The sequence below is a fragment of the Cuculus canorus genome, chromosome 2, assembly GCF_017976375.1.
Source record: "Cuculus canorus isolate bCucCan1 chromosome 2, bCucCan1.pri, whole genome shotgun sequence".
NCBI classification, from domain to species: domain Eukaryota; kingdom Metazoa; phylum Chordata; class Aves; order Cuculiformes; family Cuculidae; genus Cuculus; species Cuculus canorus.
The window spans coordinates 134,417,452-134,436,324 of NC_071402.1; the positions used below are offsets into that span (position 1 = coordinate 134,417,452).

At 43.5% G+C, this 18,873-nt stretch overlaps 2 protein-coding genes across 8 annotated transcripts in view; one reads left to right on the forward strand and one right to left on the reverse strand.

The window, feature by feature from the left end:
• Positions 1–9,416, forward strand: part of SLC25A13 (solute carrier family 25 member 13) — a 103,623-nt gene extending 94,207 nt beyond the window's left edge. For both annotated transcript variants that reach the window (XM_054058138.1, XM_054058137.1), the window contains 3 exons: positions 2,298–2,456; positions 2,537–2,627; positions 3,545–9,416. In XM_054058138.1, the coding sequence (XP_053914113.1) occupies positions 2,298–2,456; positions 2,537–2,627; positions 3,545–3,734 (440 nt within the window). In that variant the 3' untranslated portion in view covers positions 3,735–9,416. The remainder of the gene's footprint in view (positions 1–2,297; positions 2,457–2,536; positions 2,628–3,544) is intronic.
• A 1,769-nt stretch (positions 9,417–11,185) lies between these two features.
• DYNC1I1 (dynein cytoplasmic 1 intermediate chain 1) overlaps positions 11,186–18,873 on the reverse strand; it is a 187,495-nt gene continuing 179,807 nt past the window's right edge. For 5 of the 6 annotated variants that reach the window (XM_054058348.1, XM_054058345.1, XM_054058347.1 and 2 more), the window contains one exon: positions 11,187–12,157. In XM_054058348.1, the coding sequence (XP_053914323.1) occupies positions 12,047–12,157 (111 nt within the window). In that variant the 3' untranslated portion in view covers positions 11,187–12,046. Of the gene's footprint in view, positions 12,158–18,873 lie in introns of all 6 variants that reach the window. The other variant, XM_054058344.1, reaches the window with a different exon arrangement.

Below are 18,873 nucleotides of genomic sequence, written 5' to 3' on the forward strand. Positions count from 1 at the left end.
TTGTCTTATCCCCTCCTCCACCCCAAACTGGAGCCAGCCTCCAAGCCCCCCAAAAGGAGCTTACAGCCAGCTTATTTCTCACCCATTTTAGTGGAACAAAACAATTTTTGAACTTCAGATCGTATTTACAGACTTGAAACATAAGCTGGCATTTTTAAGCCAAGCCGTTTCTTAGATTTTCCTATTTTTCTCTTTCTAGCCATTGTCAGGTGATTGCAGACTGAGATAACCGTCCCTTTGAAGTTCAGGCACAGAAGCAGTCTTTATTGTTGCTGATATGGCTTACCAAACTAGCTATAATGTGAATTTCATCCAGCGCTTCCTGTGAATCCCATCCTAGGTTAACTCTCATGAGCAAATTATGGTGTTAAAGATACAACACTCATCATCAAAACCCAAGGAATTTCTTTTATTGGGTACAAGTAAAGCATGGTGGGGGCATATGTGCCCATGAGAAAGTCAAGGGGATGACAAAACAAAAACTCTGCCACCTCTGGGTGGGTCTCTAGGCTGATGTCCCTGCTCTGGGAATCTCATCTAGTCATCAGGCTCCAGACATGTGCATGAGTGCTGTCTGGGTGTGGGAAACTCCCCCTTTCCACAGCCCAATGGTGTTGGGATGTTCAGGCTGTCCATGCTCAGATTCGCACCTGCATCCATTGCCAGTGGGTGTTGCTTGTGCTGGGTATATTTTCTTCCTTTTCATTGTTGTTAGGGACATGTGCAACATGGGTGTCATTTAGCTTGATCTGCTTCTGGTTTTCACCAGATGTCTCAACCTGTTGTGCCACAGCATTTTCTGAGATGTATCTCATATTAGCTACAGAATCTGTCCTTAATTTGCTCCATCTGCTTATTGCCTCCATGAACTTCCTCACTCCTCTTTTTTAGTCTCAGCTCCTGCTGTGTCATTTGTCTCATTTTGATTGTAAGCTCCTGACAGCAGCGACCTGTAAATTTTTATTTGTCTGTAAAGTCTTTTGTCCTGTACAAATAGCTCCTAAAAACAGGATTAAAAACATCTTTAACTGCAAAACATCCTCAGTAATAAGGAATTAGGATAAGGAGATGGAAGTCAACGTGTAGTAAGCAGAATCGTTTCTAAGTATATCCTTTGGTTTTCCTTGAAAACGTTGGTTGGCTTTTGAAGGACAAAAGTCCGGTTTTAAATTGAAGGCTCAACCAATATCCTGGTGTGGGTAAGGCTAAGCAAAAAGGAATTTCAACATTTCTGGTGTTCAGAAACCTTTAGTGGGTTTTAGCACTTGCCTGCCAGGCTGACCACTGTGCAAGTTCAGCTTGTACGTTATTTTGGGGGGTTGGAGAGAGGAGGGGAAGTTCTTATTTCAGTGATAGGCTCGGTCTTACATCTCTCAGAGCAGTCTGCAGGAAGGGTGCTCTAGTGCTTGAAGCCAGACCATGCTGGTTTGGACTGAAGTTGTTACAGAATTATTAAGCCTTAAAAAAAAGAAAGCAAGGGAGATTTATGCATCTACATCTGACCAAGTTGGTTTGGAGCAGGTACAGAATGGAAAAGTAATAAAACCATAAGAGACAGTGTCTTCTGGGTACAGTCTCGGTGCTTTTTTTTTTTTTTTGGCTTTGGGGTTTTTTTTTTTCCAATTCCAAACATGGGCAGCCCCAGCTTGGATCGGAGTGATTTTAGAAATACCACCCATTGGTAATTTGGTATTTTTTGCTTTCAGTTGATTATCTGCCAGGTTAAATTTAAATCTTCCTCCAAGCATTCTGCTGAGGATGTCAGCTGTGGCTTTGCAGCTGAGCAGTCTGCTGTTCCTAATGAGAAGAGTGACGCTTTTTTTTAAATCTTAGCTCTCATGCCTTGCTGAGCGTGCACAGCATTATCTGGTTCTCAGAGACATTACTGTGTGAGGGAGGGGGGTGGGTGGGTGTGCAAGTACAGGCTATTCCAGCACAGTGTGCAACCAGAATGCCAGGAACCACAGAGTGGCATGAAAAGGAAAGGGAAAAATCGACCTCACCTCCAAAAACTTTGTGCTTATTAACTATGCAAGTTTCTGGCTAGCACTGAAAAATCCAGCCCATGCCTCCCAGCTCGGCAGGAAGCATGTGATATGGTTGTTCCTCTAGGAGAAGCTCTGAGTGAAGCCACAGCCACAACTGCTGCCTGTTGCTTTTTCTCCTTTTCAGCTTCTGCTTAAATCACATGTGGCTGAATTCTTCTGATGTAAGGCACTGTTACCCCTGGGAAAACAAGATGTGTAGTAGATGTGACAAGTCAGTGGTGCCCACCTGATGGTCCTTGTGTTGTGTAGGTATGCCTGCAGCCTCTCTGGTGACCCCTGCGGATGTGATTAAAACAAGGCTACAGGTCGCAGCCCGGGCAGGACAGACCACCTACAGTGGTGTTGTAGACTGCTTTGTGAAGATCCTTCGAGAGGAAGGTCCAAAGGCTCTGTGGAAAGGAGCAGGAGGTGTGTAAAAAAGCTTTGATTACTACATAATTTCTAATTGTGGGTTTTGTCACTTATGGACTCTCTTCTTTTCTTTCAAGCTCGTGTATTTCGATCTTCTCCTCAGTTTGGTGTAACTCTGGTGACTTATGAGCTGCTGCAGAGATGGTTTTACATAGACTTTGGAGGAGTGTAAGTATCTGGTGTCTGAATCTGCTTTGGACCCTGAAGCTGCACTTGGTTCTGGGTCTTGGTGCTCCTCAACATGTCTGAGTCAGGGTCTTGCTGTTCTGCAGGACCTGAAGTAAATAGTTAAGCCATACTGCACTGGTGTTCTGGAGGACATGAAGTAAATAGTTAAGCCGTACTACACTGGTGGAGGTTAGGATGATATTCCAGTACCTGTTTCACAGCAAGACATTACCACATTTTAAGTCACCATTTCAACCCAAGGACTTGTGTTAATGTAAACAGAGGCAGTGAGAGGCTAAATAATGGGCTGGGGCTGTAACTTCAGGGGAAATGTGACGCTTGCTGGGTCAGGATACGCTCTGCATTAGTCCCCGTTAGTGTGGTGGAGGGGCTGTGACTCTGATTAGGCAGGGCATTTCACATCCAAAAGAGTCTATAGGAGTGACCAAGTCCAAGACCTATTGGTTGGAGCTTCAGCTCTGCCTTCTGTCTTTGTCGACGATACAGATGGATGTGCATATTGCTGTTCAATGCATCAGGAGCAGCTGCAGGCCATTTATGAAACTTTGGGGGCAATAGTTTGAAAGCCGCCACAAAAAATTACTTAAACTCTGCTAGGTTCCATGATTGGTTCTGCACTGTAGCAGAGGCTTATGAACCCCTGCTCCCCCACACTCCAGTTTTGATTAACACACTACAAATTTTATCTGGATTTGACCGTACTTAATCAATATAAAGGTTCCTAACTGTTTTGGAAGGTTTTTAAACTGAGTATTTCTCATTACATTGTAGCATTTAATTTCATTACTTGGTGGGAGGTACACTGAGGTATCTTATTAAGCTTGCTTTATGGAGGAGATTTTTGAGAATACTGGTTTTATTCTGTGGAAAATGAATTTATTATTATTATTTTGCAGAAAACCAGCTGGATCAGAGCCAGTTCCTAAATCTAGGATCACGCTCCCTGCTCCTAACCCTGACCATGTTGGTGGTTACAAATTGGCAGTTGCCACTTTTGCAGGGATTGAGAACAAGTTTGGACTTTACCTACCTCGGTTTAAGCCATCGCCACCTACCTCAAAGGCTGCTGCAGCAGTAGGACCCTAAGTTTATTGCCGTAGGTTTTTTGTTAGTTGGGAAAGAGCCACTTTTCTAATTGGTTAATACTTGGTTTCTTTAGCTTCTCATCATGTAACAGTTTAGCTTCATTTGAGTTTTAAGGCAGTTTTCATCTTAAGTGTAATCATTTGTCTTTGTGCTTCCTTAACCAGATCACTGTGAAATTCTTACCAGTTGTTTTAAGTTTGGGACCATGAATGTATTTGTCCACATCTGACATGTGCTTATGTTGGGAAGACACTAATTTTAGGTTCCATTTATTGGGGAGGGCTGGGTGAGAGCTGTGAACCAGATCATCTTACAGGCAATGCTCAGTTGCAGATTACCAGGGCGGATGTCGCACATCGTCACTCAAATGGAAAAACTCAGTGGATATCACGGTGCTCAAAAGCGGAATGATTTTGACTGTATATGTAAATTGGTTATAAACTTAGTGCACGTGTGTAGAGGTCAGCAAATATATACCCGGTACCTAAATATGCCAGTACTGCTTCAACTTTCTAAATATGTACACGCACAAGTTCTGTTTCTGGATTGTATTATGAAGCTTTTATGTGGAACATGGTTTTGTAATGAAAGCCACATTTATAAATGTTTAGCAATTGTATCATGTTACTGGTATCAAAATGCTCAAAAGAAAGTGTTATTGTCCGTAGTCTTTGCACTTTATGGCAGAACTTTTGGCATTCTACTACACATACAAGGAAATTTCATAACTGGGTGCCTGTCTTGGGTTGCTGGTGTTTGGAATTCAGTTTGTACATGCACTTCTATAGTAAAACGCTGCTTGTCTAAATAACTGCAATAGAAAATTCATGCACTGTATCAATGGTACCTGCCTTAACTGCTGGCTTGTAATTGGCAAATAGGTGGTTTCAGATTCTTATTTACTACATTAAGTCAAAGGAGATTAAAATACTCTAAAAGAAAAGATTTTACTTAATTTTTTGGTGCCTTGCACAGTGTTCAGAAAATTATGTATTTATGAAGATAGAAATAAATCTTTCAAACAGATGCACACATGTTATTCTGTTATGGAAATAGCATAGTACATCAAATGTCTTGTTCAACTTCAGTTGCGAAGTTAGGTTAAGATAAAGTTAATATTTGGGCATGTAGATAATAAAGACACCTACAGATTGAGAACAAATTACCTGAATTCCCCTGTCTAAAAAAGACATCTGTTGGTGTAGGTGTCATTGAAAAAAAGTATTTTTACCTCAGTCAAAACCCAGAATTGGAGTAAACATTGATGTTTGCACCTTTACTTTTTTGGAGGAGGTTAATGTGTTACTAACAGTGTGACTACCTAGTCAGCTGAAGGTACTTTTGAGTGTCTTCCGTGACCAGGATGAATTTGGTCTTGCTTCTCTTCTTTGGGTGGAGGGTGAGTGCCTTCAATGTGGACTGGAAACTGAGGGCATGCATAGATGCAATATCTTTGCAGAAGAATGAGTTAGGTATGCAATACCACATTGTTGTACTGTAACTCGTCGAAATACTGAAATGGAAACCACTCTATTATTCTATTTGTGTTTGGCTCATCATGAAAATTATTCTCTTGGGCTTATTTGCATTTTGAAGCTACCAGTGACATGGAGTCATGGCAGAAGTAGCATCTGCAGGACTCAGGCACGTGAAAGCGAGGGGAGAAGATGACATCTGCCTGCAGCTGCATCTTGGAGTTCAGCTAAACCAGTGTGCAGAGACTCGGTGCTGGGCCCTGACAGACACCGGCTGCTACCTCTCAACCTTATATGTCTGAGTGTCCCCAGATGACAGTTCCTTCGTTTAAGAAGTGGGGGGAAAAAAGCTACCCCTTATATTACTCCAAGATTAACTGTCAGGATTTTTGGTTAAGGCTTGTTATAAAAGTCAGACTTTTGCACTGGGAGCTGCCTGTGCCCGACACAAGATTTTAGGCTATTTAGGAGCTGGTTTTACACTTCATCCCCCACTTTTGCCTGATGGACCTTGTCAAGAGTTTCTGTGGAAAGTGAGCAGCTCAGGAAGATGTCTGAGTTTTCCCTGGTCCAGGAGAGGAAGCACCTGGCCATGTGCATGGTTCAGCCAGCAGCTGCTCCCTCCTGGCACAGCCTGGAGAGGGGGACCCAGGCTCCACCAGCCAGAGCACATCTGTCTGCTGCCTGATGCCAAACCCCGACACAGGCAGGGCCTCGACACCAGGATGGGAAGAGGAATTAGAACTGTGTTATCGTAGGACTTGCACAACTTCTTGGCTCCTGTGATAAAGATCATTGCTTGTGTTTTACAAAGCAAATTCTAACTCAGACCCATTCCTCTGCCCACTGCTGCCTTCTCTTTCCCAGGCCTGGCAGTATACTTAAGACTTGCATTCTAGGGGTGAAGGGATGAAGCTCCTAGCGCAAAGATAAAGCTCAGGCACAGCTGTCCTATGGCAGGTCCATCTCAGAAAGTCACAGCCTTCATCTTCTCCGTGGCAGGCAGATGACCAAGGCTGGACTGACACCCCTCCCACCACCCATGGTGGCCTTTGCCCATTCACTGTCTTTTGGGGCATTATTCAGCCCTTTTGCCCCTCTTTTCAGGGCCAGCAGAGGATGGAGGCAGGGGCAGAAGAGTTGAAAGAGCCAGTGACAGCTTCACTAACATACAATCCAATTAAAAAACTTTCAAAGCATGCTACAGCTCTGCCTTGAGATCTTGGGGAAGATCTGTGCCCAGAGTCGACTTCCTCCAGACACAAAAGGATGGATGCATTCCTGCTCTGAAAAGCTTACAGGCCAAGAAATTGTCAGATTGCCTTGCAAACAAACAGAAAGCCCTGAGGACAATGTTTAGATGTTTGTCCTCTTCTTTGGGTTTCTGGGTGAGTTACACAAAGTGTGGGAGGAACAGAATAAAATATAACTTCACTTGGCAGGAGTTACAGAAAAAAGAAATGATCAAATATTGGTGATGTTACCTGTCAGCGTGAGAGTGGGTTGGGGTGTCTGGAGCAGTTATGCCATATTTTGAGTTTCTCAGTCCAGCAGAAGCTGAGGGATGCTTTTATGCCTGGTCTCCAGGCAATGGGTTGGGTTTAAGCTGCTTTAATATTGACAGTTTGCAGGTATGCCTTTGTGAGCAAACACCACAAGCTTCAAAAATAACCTTGGGCAGGTTTTTCTGAACTTGCTAAAAATAGGAAACCCGACAAACCACTCTGCATCTTCCTTAGGAGGGGACAGCTTGCTGGGGAATGTCCCTGCCATGCAATCCATGACGTACACACATGCCATGCTGCTTGCTGCAGAGCTGCTCCACTCTCCAACGCGTGCGTGGCAGAGGGACGGACAAGAACCATCCAACCTATTTTTGCCTAAGCTACAAGGCGATGTGCCCTGACAGTGATCACTTTTAAGTTATTTAATGGTTGAGAATGTAAAAATCGCAAGGCATTTGTATTTTAAGTGTCTTGAGAAAGCTTCAAACATAGCAAATAACACAGATGCAGCCTGGGATGAAGTGGTTGCTTTAATGCTGCGTGCCCTCAGGCAGTTCTGTTTCTGTGTAGTGGGCAGGGAAGAGCTCAGGCTATGAGCACAAACAGCCTTTCCCGGTGCCGAACACCAGGATGTCATCAAGGTATCTGTTGCCCTTTAGACAGAAATGACATTTAAGGTGTATATTCATCATTTCAACTGCTCCTTGTGCTATTCCTTGTCGCCCTGAGAAGCAGTGCCATTGCTTGCAAGATTTGTTCCAGTTGATCCAGGTGCATTCCAAAGGGCTGCATGGCTTCCCTCTGTGCTTGCTCACACCCCAGGCTGTGCAGCCAGTGCGTACCAGGCATGCCACTACACAAGTAGCACTGCTTATGACTTTGAAGGAGAACCAGTCCTGTAAGCTTCCTGAGGACAGGCTGGTACTCCTGGAAGAGACAACGAGTCTTTCATTAAGACTGATTCTGCCTTGGTGATAGCAGGCTCCTCTGTCTTGTCACTGGTCATTGGGGATTGTCCCCACTCTACATGGGCTCCGGCTCCATCTTGCTCTCTGAGGGGCTTCCAGTTTTCTGCAGTGTTTGCTTTGTCTCCAGAGTCGCTACAACTCTTGAGAGCTTTTCCCATATGTCTTGTGTGAAGGAACTTGCTCCCATTTTTTTTTCCATAGCACTGGAGATGCAGGCTGTCATTTGCAGTAAGAGCTCATGATGTTCCAGGACATGGTAGAAGCTCCTATGTTTTCAGAAGTGGCAAATGCTTGGGGCATTGGTTTAGAGACTCAGGAGGAAGTACCTTTCATCTTGGAAGATGTAAGGCACTGCTAAGTACCCTGTGGAAAATGCTGCAGCTCCTGAATCTTTGGGACCCAGCACCATATGTCCTGCATGTCTTCTCTCTTTGAAGTAACAAGCAACTCTGCTGAGCCTAATCTCAAGCAGCAAACACTTGCTCTGACTGTCTTTCCATGGAGATGTCTGTGGTGCTGTCAGACTTGAGAGGTAGCCCATTTCATTTTCACCTTTGAAACATCGACTTGGTCCAAGTACTGTTATTTACATGATGGGCCTGGCATTTGAGCCCGACACTTGGGTTTTGTGTGTCCTGGACAGTTTCCAGGTCGGCCAAAATCCGTGCATGTTTTCTCAGCATGCCCTGGCCATGATCATCTTCCTCTGTTACCATGGGGGTCTCGTGAACAGAGTATGTATAACGACAGCGAAGTAACCCTGCTTGCCCTCTTAGCTAATGCCTTCAGCTCCCACCCCAAGTCCCATCTGCCATGCCTCCCCATGGCATTTCACAGCTCCTTTAGCACAAATGCCAAGTCCGTAGGCATGCTGTTCCTCTGCCTCTCGCTTGTGTTGATGTGGCTTTGACCTTTGGCATTGAAATAAAGGGAAGCTCTGGCTTTCCCTTCACCAAGTATAGAACAGTTTTCCACATCCACCTCACAGTCCTTCTCTCCATCCTAAACTTCAAGCCTTTCCCTTATAAGCCCACATTACTCATGTTCACGTGCCGCTTCCTTGCTTCTCCCTTGGTTGGGGTTGACCTTTCCTACCCTTCTGGTAATGATGCACTCTCCAGCTCAGTCTGGGCACGCGCTTTGTGTCCTTCACAGACAGCTCACTTGCAATAGCCCCAAAGTAGAGCCAGGCTGTTTTCTAACTCACTCCATGCCCAGAGCAGGCATGGCAACATCCTGGCAATGCTGGAGCATGGCATGCACCCCTTATGCTCTCCCTTCTGTTCTCTGGATGTTTGTAGGCAAAAGAGCCTGGTGAATATGCTTTCTGTTTGCTGAAAATAAAGGGTAATTTTGTATTTCTTTCCCCACCGGGCGGATTCTGAGGAACATCTTAGTACACAGGCTCTTTTGGGAAGCCAGTAAGGTGGAGCTGTTGAGTTAGCAGCAGGAAAACTAATCAATAAACCAGAAATGTTGGAGATTCCTGTAAGGGAAGCAACAAGGCTGGTCAGGAGCTGGTCAGAAGCTCCACTGCACAGCAGTAATGACCTGCAGAAAGGGAGTAAATGCCTCTTGTTCTTGTTGGGTGCTCTTTTACCTGCTTCAGCTGCATGTAATGGCTCTTTCATGTTTTCACTCTGTATATACAAACCCAGTCATTTCTGTAGAAATCTGGATCTTTTATGTGTGCTGCGCACCTCAAAAAATGGAGGAGAGGAAAATAAAAACCAAACAAAAAAAAAGAAAGGCTTTGGTCATATTCATTTGCAAACGGCAGCAAATGCTAAAGGTCTTCTGATGCTGCTCTTAAAACCATTTTACAAGCTATTGGTACCGTAAAGTAGGGAAAGCTTGGAAGGTGAACATTCAGCCCCTGCTTAGGTTCTAAAAATGGAACAGTAATATGGAAAAGGTGGAAGCAAATTTGCCATCCATTTCCACTGCGATGAATGTGAGACAACATTGATTAAACCCCCTTCCCTTGGCACCACAGGTTACTACTACATGGTGTCCCCACACTTTTAGATGTGGATTTACCGCAGGGGGCTGAGGGGTAGCAGGCCACCCACCTCTTCTTCCAGTGACAGCACCAGTTATATATTTGCAGTGTATCTGCACGTGCGTGCGTTCCTAATGTCATGACCCACTAATGGACAAAGTGTGCCTTCCCTCTTCCAGTTTGCACTGCATCTGCTTTGCCCACATACATAGGTGACGCTTATATATGCCTTTTGAAAGGAAAACAGGGAGAAATTGGGGGAAAACCAACCCAGGGATGATCTCTGAACCGCTGCATTACAGGTGTCTTGCCTGGGCGTTTATTAGCTTTTGCCTTTAAGCTGTAAAAGTGCTGTGAGTGCTATGCAGGTTCTTAGGACAGATCCCAAAGTACCCAAGGGACCAGCAGGAGCACAAGGCTCCCTAACACACGGCTCCAGTCTCTTGGAGCCACCACCAGTGCCAGATGTATCTGTGCTGTGTGAACTAGTTAATCCAGGGAAGACCCCCCGCTTACCACAGCCCAGTGGGCAGGATGCATCCACAGCACTGGCAGGTAAGCTTCAGGCTGCATGTCCACTGGCACCGGGACGTATCTAGAGGTCCCACCGTGAAGAAGAAACTAACTCATAGAAATAACCCCCTGGTTATTCCTAACCACCAAGATGGTAGGGAAATCCAGCTTCTCCAAAGGATTCATTTCCTTAGCCTACTTTAGCCTTTAGGATTGCAGAGACTTCTCAGTGGCTCTGGTCTGACCATAGCTCTGAAGATCAACAGATGATACATTCCTCAATGTGGCTGCCCAAAGACAAGACACAGCTCCCTGCAAATTTACATACAAAGTCTTAGTTGGCATCTGACTTCCATCCTTTCTTGCTGTAATATCTGCCCAACTGAGTGTGAACCACTGCTAAACTGAGGTGTCAGAGCCGTGCTCTGGCTCAGCAGAATGTTGTGGTGCGAACATGAACTGGCAGCCCCACCACCAAGGTCAGGATATGCCAGCATGTCTCTGAGCCATGGCACTCATTGAGATCAGTCTGCACTCTGTTTCTTTGCTCATTTTTTTGCTCAAGCCACAGAAGTCTGTTGTAAAGGAGAATATTCCGTTGTCCCCTATCCCAACCTGACTCTCAAGACAGTTTGAGGAGGCCTGGTCTTTCCTGCTCCTCTTCTTTTAGGGCATAGGGCAGCATGGTGGTGCTGTGCACGTGCAAGTAAGTGTGCACAGCTCAGGATGGAAGAAAAACATAAAAATATATCAAGCCCAGAAGCTGACAGCATTGGCAGACACTAATTGTAGACACTAAACGTAACATTTGTTACAGGATCTGATGCATGCAAGTTCACTGGCCTGTCCCATAGCTGAAGGTATCTATTTACATAGCAGCTGCATGAGCGTTCTGCGAGTCAGGGCAGTCACATTTTCCCAGTGCCTCGCCAGTGACCAGTAATGAACACGCTGAGGCTGCTGGCAAGGAAAGATTAACCACGCTGCAACAGAACAGGCTTGATACATTTTATTGGCAATACTAGTGTCATACACAGGAACCACAACCCTTTGTCAGACTGTTAGTGTTAACTTGCATGACAAGTATCAGTGACCAACGGTATTTGAAATAGCGTTAAAGTGCCTAGAAATAATAGGCATCTTAAAAAAAAAAAGGAAAGGAAACTCATTCCATCCACTCAAGCCAACCTTTATGGATCTCACACCTTAAGCACAACTGATGTACTGTAATTGTTACGTGGACTTTAATGTAACCTCTACAGCAACACACAGACAATGCAGTTCTCTCATTATGCACATGCTTTAGGATCGTTTATTTTAATGCTTTCAAATAAATATGTTCCATGCAGCACACCGCAATAAATAAGGAGCAGCAACTTTCGTATAGTACATCCATTCATAATGTAAGTCACCATGTGAAACACCACATCTAAAGTCTTTGGCCCAGTCCCATACAGTGAAGCACACCACATCTGCACGTAATCATATCTGGCTTCATATGGATTTAATAGGACTATGCCAGAAGGGCAAAGTGAGCACAAGTTTAACCAGGGGTTCCTAGCTATTAAATACAGCTACTAAGTAGTTAAAAGGCAACAACTAAACCCATAAAGGGTTGATTTGTCTTTTCTTTCTTACTTTTCAGACAGAAATATAAAGTATGAAAATGCTCTGGATATTTTCAGCCCTGTGTAAAGCAGCGTGATTAATACGGAATGCTTTGAGCAATACTGGCACGTACACTGGCATCAAAAGCCACAGCAAGACTGACTCTGACACTGAACACCGGCATACTCAGCAGGGGAAAGCTGCTGTTCTGGCCATGGCGAGTGCTGCTCCTTCTCTTCCTCTAGGCTGACAGCTCCACCGCCCCTTCCTCTTCGCTGTCTGCTCGGTTGGCACGGATTTCCACCAGGGTGCGAGCAAAGCGGGTCCATTCGTCGTTGTGTGGAACAGCCAGCTGGGGGAGAGAGCGACAGGGAATTAAGAGACCGTGCGGGGAGACCAGTTATCTCTCTGACCCACAATCGAGGCACCTCCTTTCAGGAGAGCTCCTGTCGCGGTCAGTTCGGTTGTGCGCAGAGAAGGACCAAAGCGTGGGCCTCACCAATGGGCTGGATACACTGGAAAGTGCTGCTAAGTTCCTAGCACCAATCTGGCAGCTTCCTATTCAGTATCAGCTAGAAGGGCCTTTTACAGTCAATGGCAGAGAAAAAAAGCTTTATCTGCTCAATTTTAAAGAGAAGTTTTTTTCAGAATGTTGCTGCAAATTCTCCCCCCTGGTTAAAATATTTCAGATTTTCCAAACTAAGGCGAGGCCTTGATCTCTGCGATCACACACACGTATGTTTAACTTCACACATGTGAGCCGGCCATTTGAAGTCAACGAGGCTGTGCCCAAGCATAATTGTTTGCAGGACCAAGGTCAATGTGCGCAAGGTAACAGAGCTTTTTCAACGCTGGATTGAAGCTATTTTCCTGAAGTTCATCAAAGCTCTTAAAAGTAACAGAAATATATTGTGTTGTTTTAGTTACCCTCCTCTATGTTAAGGAATTCACAATTAGAAAGAATGCAAATAATGGAAATATTACGCCAACCGGATACTGCGTTACTGGTCTGATTTTTTATATCATCATGCAAGATCTATTTCTATTTAATACTGTTGATGTTTCTAATGAAGAGCTCTTGAACACCAGGCTTCAAGAGGGATGTGTAATCTAAATAGCTAAACTTCCAGACAAAACGCTTTAGTGCTATGGCAAAATAATACTCCAGTCACTTCTAGCTGGATCCACACATTTCTGAAAGACTGATGAAAAATAATGCGATTTCTGAAAGATAATGTGATCTGAGACTGAGAGAATTAAAAACCAAACCAAAAAAAGGCAAAACTTTGTTTTCATTCACTCAAATCCCAGAAAATAGCAACAAACATCCAGATGAACCATGCACATTTTTACTCCCCTCTCGAAGGCACATGATCATGTCCTGAATATAAGATGAAAAAAATCACTGTTTCAAGATATTGTTCAGTGCTTGTTACTGAAAAAGGCAACTGTTTGGAAACTACAGGGCACCGAATAACCCGCTGCCTGTCTTAGCAAATGGATAACTTTAGACTAAAGAATGAGTATGACCTTAGCTAAACCAGTCTGTAGTCCCCAATATTTGGTCTGCACTGACTGTCTTCTTTTAAAACACCACCAGAAATGGCACACAGATGGCTGGAGAGCTATGTCCATTTGGCACTAGCAAATTAGATTATAAGTGCACACAAGGCTGTTCAGGACACTACTGGAACACAGTCAAATTATTCTCCTCTCCTTACATCCCAACAGCAATACACAGAACCTGAGACCAAGGAAATGATCTATCACATGAACTGGGAAGCCCAGGTAGGGGAAGAGCTTGTGTATATGCCCAGCGTTAACCGCATGTGAAACCTTCACGTACACTATTGCAAGTTGAGTGTTAATCATATGGACAGGAATTTGCAATACTGGATCTAAATTGTGTCTCTTCTGTATCTCATGGGCGCTGATGAGTTTTTCAACTCTTGTATCTAGCTTTGCCTCTACGTCCAATATTTTGAGGAAAAACAGAGCGTGTGGTTTAAAGCTTCCCATGTATAGTGCATGCATCAGTGACTCAGATACAACATGATGAGCTGGTGCACAACAAGTTTGTTCTTTTGCCTGTTGAAACACTAAATATAGTACAGTTCAGCATTTACTGAGGCTACAGACTGAGAAACACAATCTGTGTGAAAGCCATCTCAGCCCTCGATAACAGACATCGCTGCACTCCCTGGGTTTTGCCTTCGTCTTCCACTTTTTGCATCTTTCTCCTTTAATTTTCTCAGGAATAGGAACCAGAGTTACAGGAGCAAACCATTTGAGACAGCTGTCTCTGACACACGTGGATGTGGATCTGTAATCATCTTTATTTAAAAGACAGCTCTGTTCTTTCAAAAACCTTCAGCAGAAGGAAATGTAACACCAGAATAGAGGTCAGCGCACAGACACACAAGTCCCCGTTAGCACAGGCTTGGTCACAGCCACGCATCTATGCGAGGTACTGTACAATAGGTTAAGGGACAGCACAGAGATACCTCTATTATAGAGGCAACCAAACCTGCTTAGAGGAACTTCACTGTTACTGTTGCCTGTGTCCTAGAAGATTTTATTTCTTATGATGTGCACAGCCCTATCATTTATCAAACTTGAATGAAAACATTAAATGAGTCTCACTTATTTCAAGTAGTAAAATCCTGAAGTGGAACAATATCCAAGGCAAAGGACTTACTTAATTTAATAAAGACTCATTTCTCTTTGTCTTTTAATCCTAAACAGCATTACGTTTTATTAAAGGGCTGAAGAAGACAATATGTCATTCTAAAGAAAAAAAAGAAATATATTTATGACATTGAGATCATTGAATTTCCTTTACTCCACAGCCTGGCTATGGACACATAAAACCAAAGTCTGCCCAATTAAAACAACTTGGTATCTCAGACTTGAAGACGTCTCCCTACAAATGCACGCGTGCCACGTGTTACTGTTGGCTGACAGTGCTAGCAAGACCTGGGCTGTTCTTAATGAATCAGTTGACAAAACAATTCATGGCCAAAGTGAATACCTTTAGCACAGAGATGAAAACATTCAGTGCCCACACAATCTAATTACCTTGAACTTTGTCTTATTTTACCTTATTTAATCTCACGCACTGCATTACGCTTTCAACGAGGGGCCAATCCTGCTAATAGACTGTTAGTAGAATAAACCTCTCTAATACAAATTCCTCAGGGATGTGGAGGGAAACCTTGGCAATAATGAAGTCAAAGGAAAAATTGACTTCTATTCCCCCTCTGACTTCTTTCTGTGAAGGCCCTAATACTGAACCACAGTAGTCATACAGAAAAAGACCACAAATAAAACCAAAAGTATCCACAAACTCCACTTCAAATTGTTGTCCAAATTAATGCTCCCCTTCCAGTCATTTTCCATTCAAATTCCTCCAGCCAGGCACACTGGCACCCACAAGCACTGGAGGCCAGGGTCTATCTGTGGAATCTCCCTTTCAGCTTCTCTGCCAAATATTTTTCTGCAAATACCAGGGCAGGGTTGGAAGCGACGAGGAGATACTTCATAGAGGAAGGACAGAGGTTTAGAGCTATCTGGGTGTTCCTCAATCATTTGGCATTTTTGCCACTTTTCTGTCTGCTTCCAGTTACTGCAAAGCAGCACGTGTTCAGTCCCAGCAGTCATGATGTCAGTGCAGGGGAGAAATGTTCATCAAAGAATAATAACTTAATATATTAACTTATATTAACATCTGGGTTAGAAGATTATTTGAATGAACTGACACTAAGGTAAGGAGCAGAAAAAGCAAATAAATGCTATTAAATGTTCTCTTTGATCCTTTCACAATGGAAGGTAAGCCCTACCTGTCCCTAATTAACTGACCAAAGTACTCAACCTGCTTTTACTTAAAAAAAAATGGTACATTTAGGTTCCATCAGATAGTCATTCTAATGAGGAAAACCAGTATCATCAAAGCAAAGTGGTGAGTTTTGCCAAGCTTTGTCTGGTAAGTTGTTGGGAGAGGGGTACTTTTGTCTTCTGTCTGGTTTTTAAAATATCAAAAGATATTTAGGCTGCAAGCCTACCGACCTGCAAGTGTGACTACGAGTTTACACATCCAAATAAACCTGCTTCTGCTTGTGAAATTATGTGTGCTCAGCTGGTTGCAGGAGTGAGAATTTAGTTTCGAAAACATTTTCTCAAGATGTTAGGATGGTGGCCCTTTTTAAATTAGATTAAGATACTTAACTCGGGAAAATTCGTGTGTCTCAGTGCTCAAAAAACACAAACCCTAAGTTTTCTCTGTATCACTATCAACACTTTAGATCTCCATCCCCAATTCCCTTTCACAAAATATCCATCCAAAAGTACTCAATATCTATATCTGTAAGTGCTTCCTATATCACCAATAACGTATAACAAACATCAGACATGTAACATCTTAAATACTAGACGCACTTAAGATTTTAACATTTAAACTAGTTAAAAAACTGTTTTTCTCACTGAGATTAAAACACTGATTTATGTGATGCAAACTCTCAGAATTAATTTTACCACAACCTCCATTACTATGATTTTGGATAAGCAGATTTTGGGGAAGAGAAGAGAATTCTCCAGCACACTCCTGGCTGAACAGTGAAGCACAACTAATGTGGCTGGAAAAGGAAAGCCTCCCTGGGCAGCCTTCAGGTGCCCACGACAAAGTGAGCTCAGTTGAGCCCCAAGATTGAGAATGGCTTGTGCTTCCCCAGGTACATCATATGTACACATATCAAGGGAAAGCAACTCTTAACTGGATAGAACAGAATACAAAGGGCCTAGAAAGCAAGCTCATGGGATGCAATGGGATCCAATCCATACACCAGAGGTCTTAAAAAATCAAACTATATTTCCCATGTTTTCCCAGAAACTGTGCTATCAGCAGACTCATTGAACACTACTACGGGTAGTGCGGGTAGTAGAATGTGTCCAGAGGAGGACAATGAATACGATCAGAGAGCTGGAGCACCTCTGCTATGAGGACAGGCTAAGAGAGTTGGGGTTGTTCAGCCCGGAGAAGAGAAGGCTCCAGGGAGACCTTAGAGCAGCTTCCAGTATCTGAAGGGGCTCCGGGAAAGTTGGGAGGGACTGTTTACAAGGGCCTGTAGTGACAGGATGAGGTGGAATGGCTTTAAATGGGAAGGGGGAAGATTTGGATTAGACATTAGGATGGAATTCTTCACTATGAGGGTGGTGAGGCACCGGCACAGGTTGCCCAGGGAAGCTGTGGATGCCCCATCCCTGGAGGTGTTCAAGGCCAGGTTGGATGGGACCTCGAGCAGCCTGATCTAGGGGGAGGTGTCCCTGCCCATGGCAGGGGGTTGGAACTAGATGATCCTTAAGGTCCCTTCCAACCCAAACCATTCCATGAGTCTATGATTCCACTGCTCTTAAAACTATACAACAGAACTCAGGAAAAGGAGATGCTCTGACTGTACCAACTCTTCATGCTGCCAGTTGTGTCAGCAAGTGCTGGGCTCCCCGAGATCAAGCAGGACAGCAACAAAACAACACTGCCTAACGGCACAAACCAACATAAATTTCTTTTCAATTTTAGATCATTTAACACCTTCTAGAGACATCTTTTAAATTAGGTCTAATAAAATAAACGAAAAAAATGAAAAAGGAATGATTTTGAGACCAAAAAAAAAAAAAAAAGGTTTGAATGCGCCTCTTAAAGGAATCTATCCAGAAGTTTGAAATTAGATATTACAACATATTTCAAGATTTTTGTATATTCCCCTCCTATCCATCTTTTTTATGGCTGAGAGAGTTTCAGCTCAATTTGTCCAAATTTCTCTATAGCTTCAGTTTCCCTAAAAAAACACTTTCCAGCAAATGAATTATTCATTGAGGATATTTCACTTTATTCCTGGCTACTCGCCTTCCCTGAAGCCTGTAAATCTTTGGGATGGGAGCGGACAATCTATTCCTGCCTTCATCCCTCCATGCTCTTGCCCAGCACAGCTCTCTTCAGAGGACTGGGGACTCCTCCGAGAAGGAGATAAAATGCAGTTGCAGCAGCAGCAGCCTCTGCTTTGGAGGAACCAGTATCCCATAAGCTTAAAGGGAACACTGTAATCCACGTTCCACCTACCGCCTTTCCTTCCAAGGTCAGCCTGCCTGTCAACGAGACACTGCTTCATAGGCTGCAGTGTTGGTCACTGGTGAAAGTATCACGAAAGCCCAATCACCAGATTAAAAATAACTCTTTTTCTTATTTTCATCTTCACCTAGAGTTCAGACATCTCAAAGCAAAAACCACTGTGGCAAGAACTTCCTATGAGTTGTCCCCGACTGTGGAGTTGTTCCGAAAGGGTGCATTTTTCCAACCAGAATAGTCTATAATCACTTCTAACACACATGTCCCATGGACACAGGTGTAAAAGGAGAATCTGAAAATGAACCGTTACACCACGGCTTGGAACAATCTGCCAAGGTATGCGGTCTGCAGCCGGCCCGCGCAACCATATTGCCACACACTGTTTTCAATTAGAGTTCTGCAGACAAGCCTGCACGGTGGTCCAAGATACACTCAAAGGGTGACAGCGGTTCCCGAGTCAAAAATCTGTGACATTCAAACACATTTTGTGGAAGGGCAAGGCTTTCTTATTTTTTTATATAGAAAACCTTGCTCTGATCTAAGTTGACAGGTTTCTACAGCTTGTCATCATGCTTCTAGAGATCAGAAAATTTTTGACTAACACATACCTTTTATGAGTTGTATTTGAGTTTGTTGCTGTTTGGAAGCAAAAGCTGATCTTATTTTAGACAATTCTATTAACTTGTCTCTGCTTCAACACAGCTGTATTTGAAAAAAAAGTCTCATTTCCAGCAGGGAAAATAAAAATTAATGTTCTTCTCACCTCTAAAATACTTTCTTGCTATTATAACTTTTGAGAAGGGCAAGCTAAACACTTTTGGAAGAGACAGCTAATTGAAGCTTAGAAAATATTCAGATTAATTTGAGTTTGTGGAAAACAGCAAGTCTGGTAAACTAACTTTAAAGACTAAAATTTCAGCCTTCACACTAAGTTATTTGTGTATGTGGTT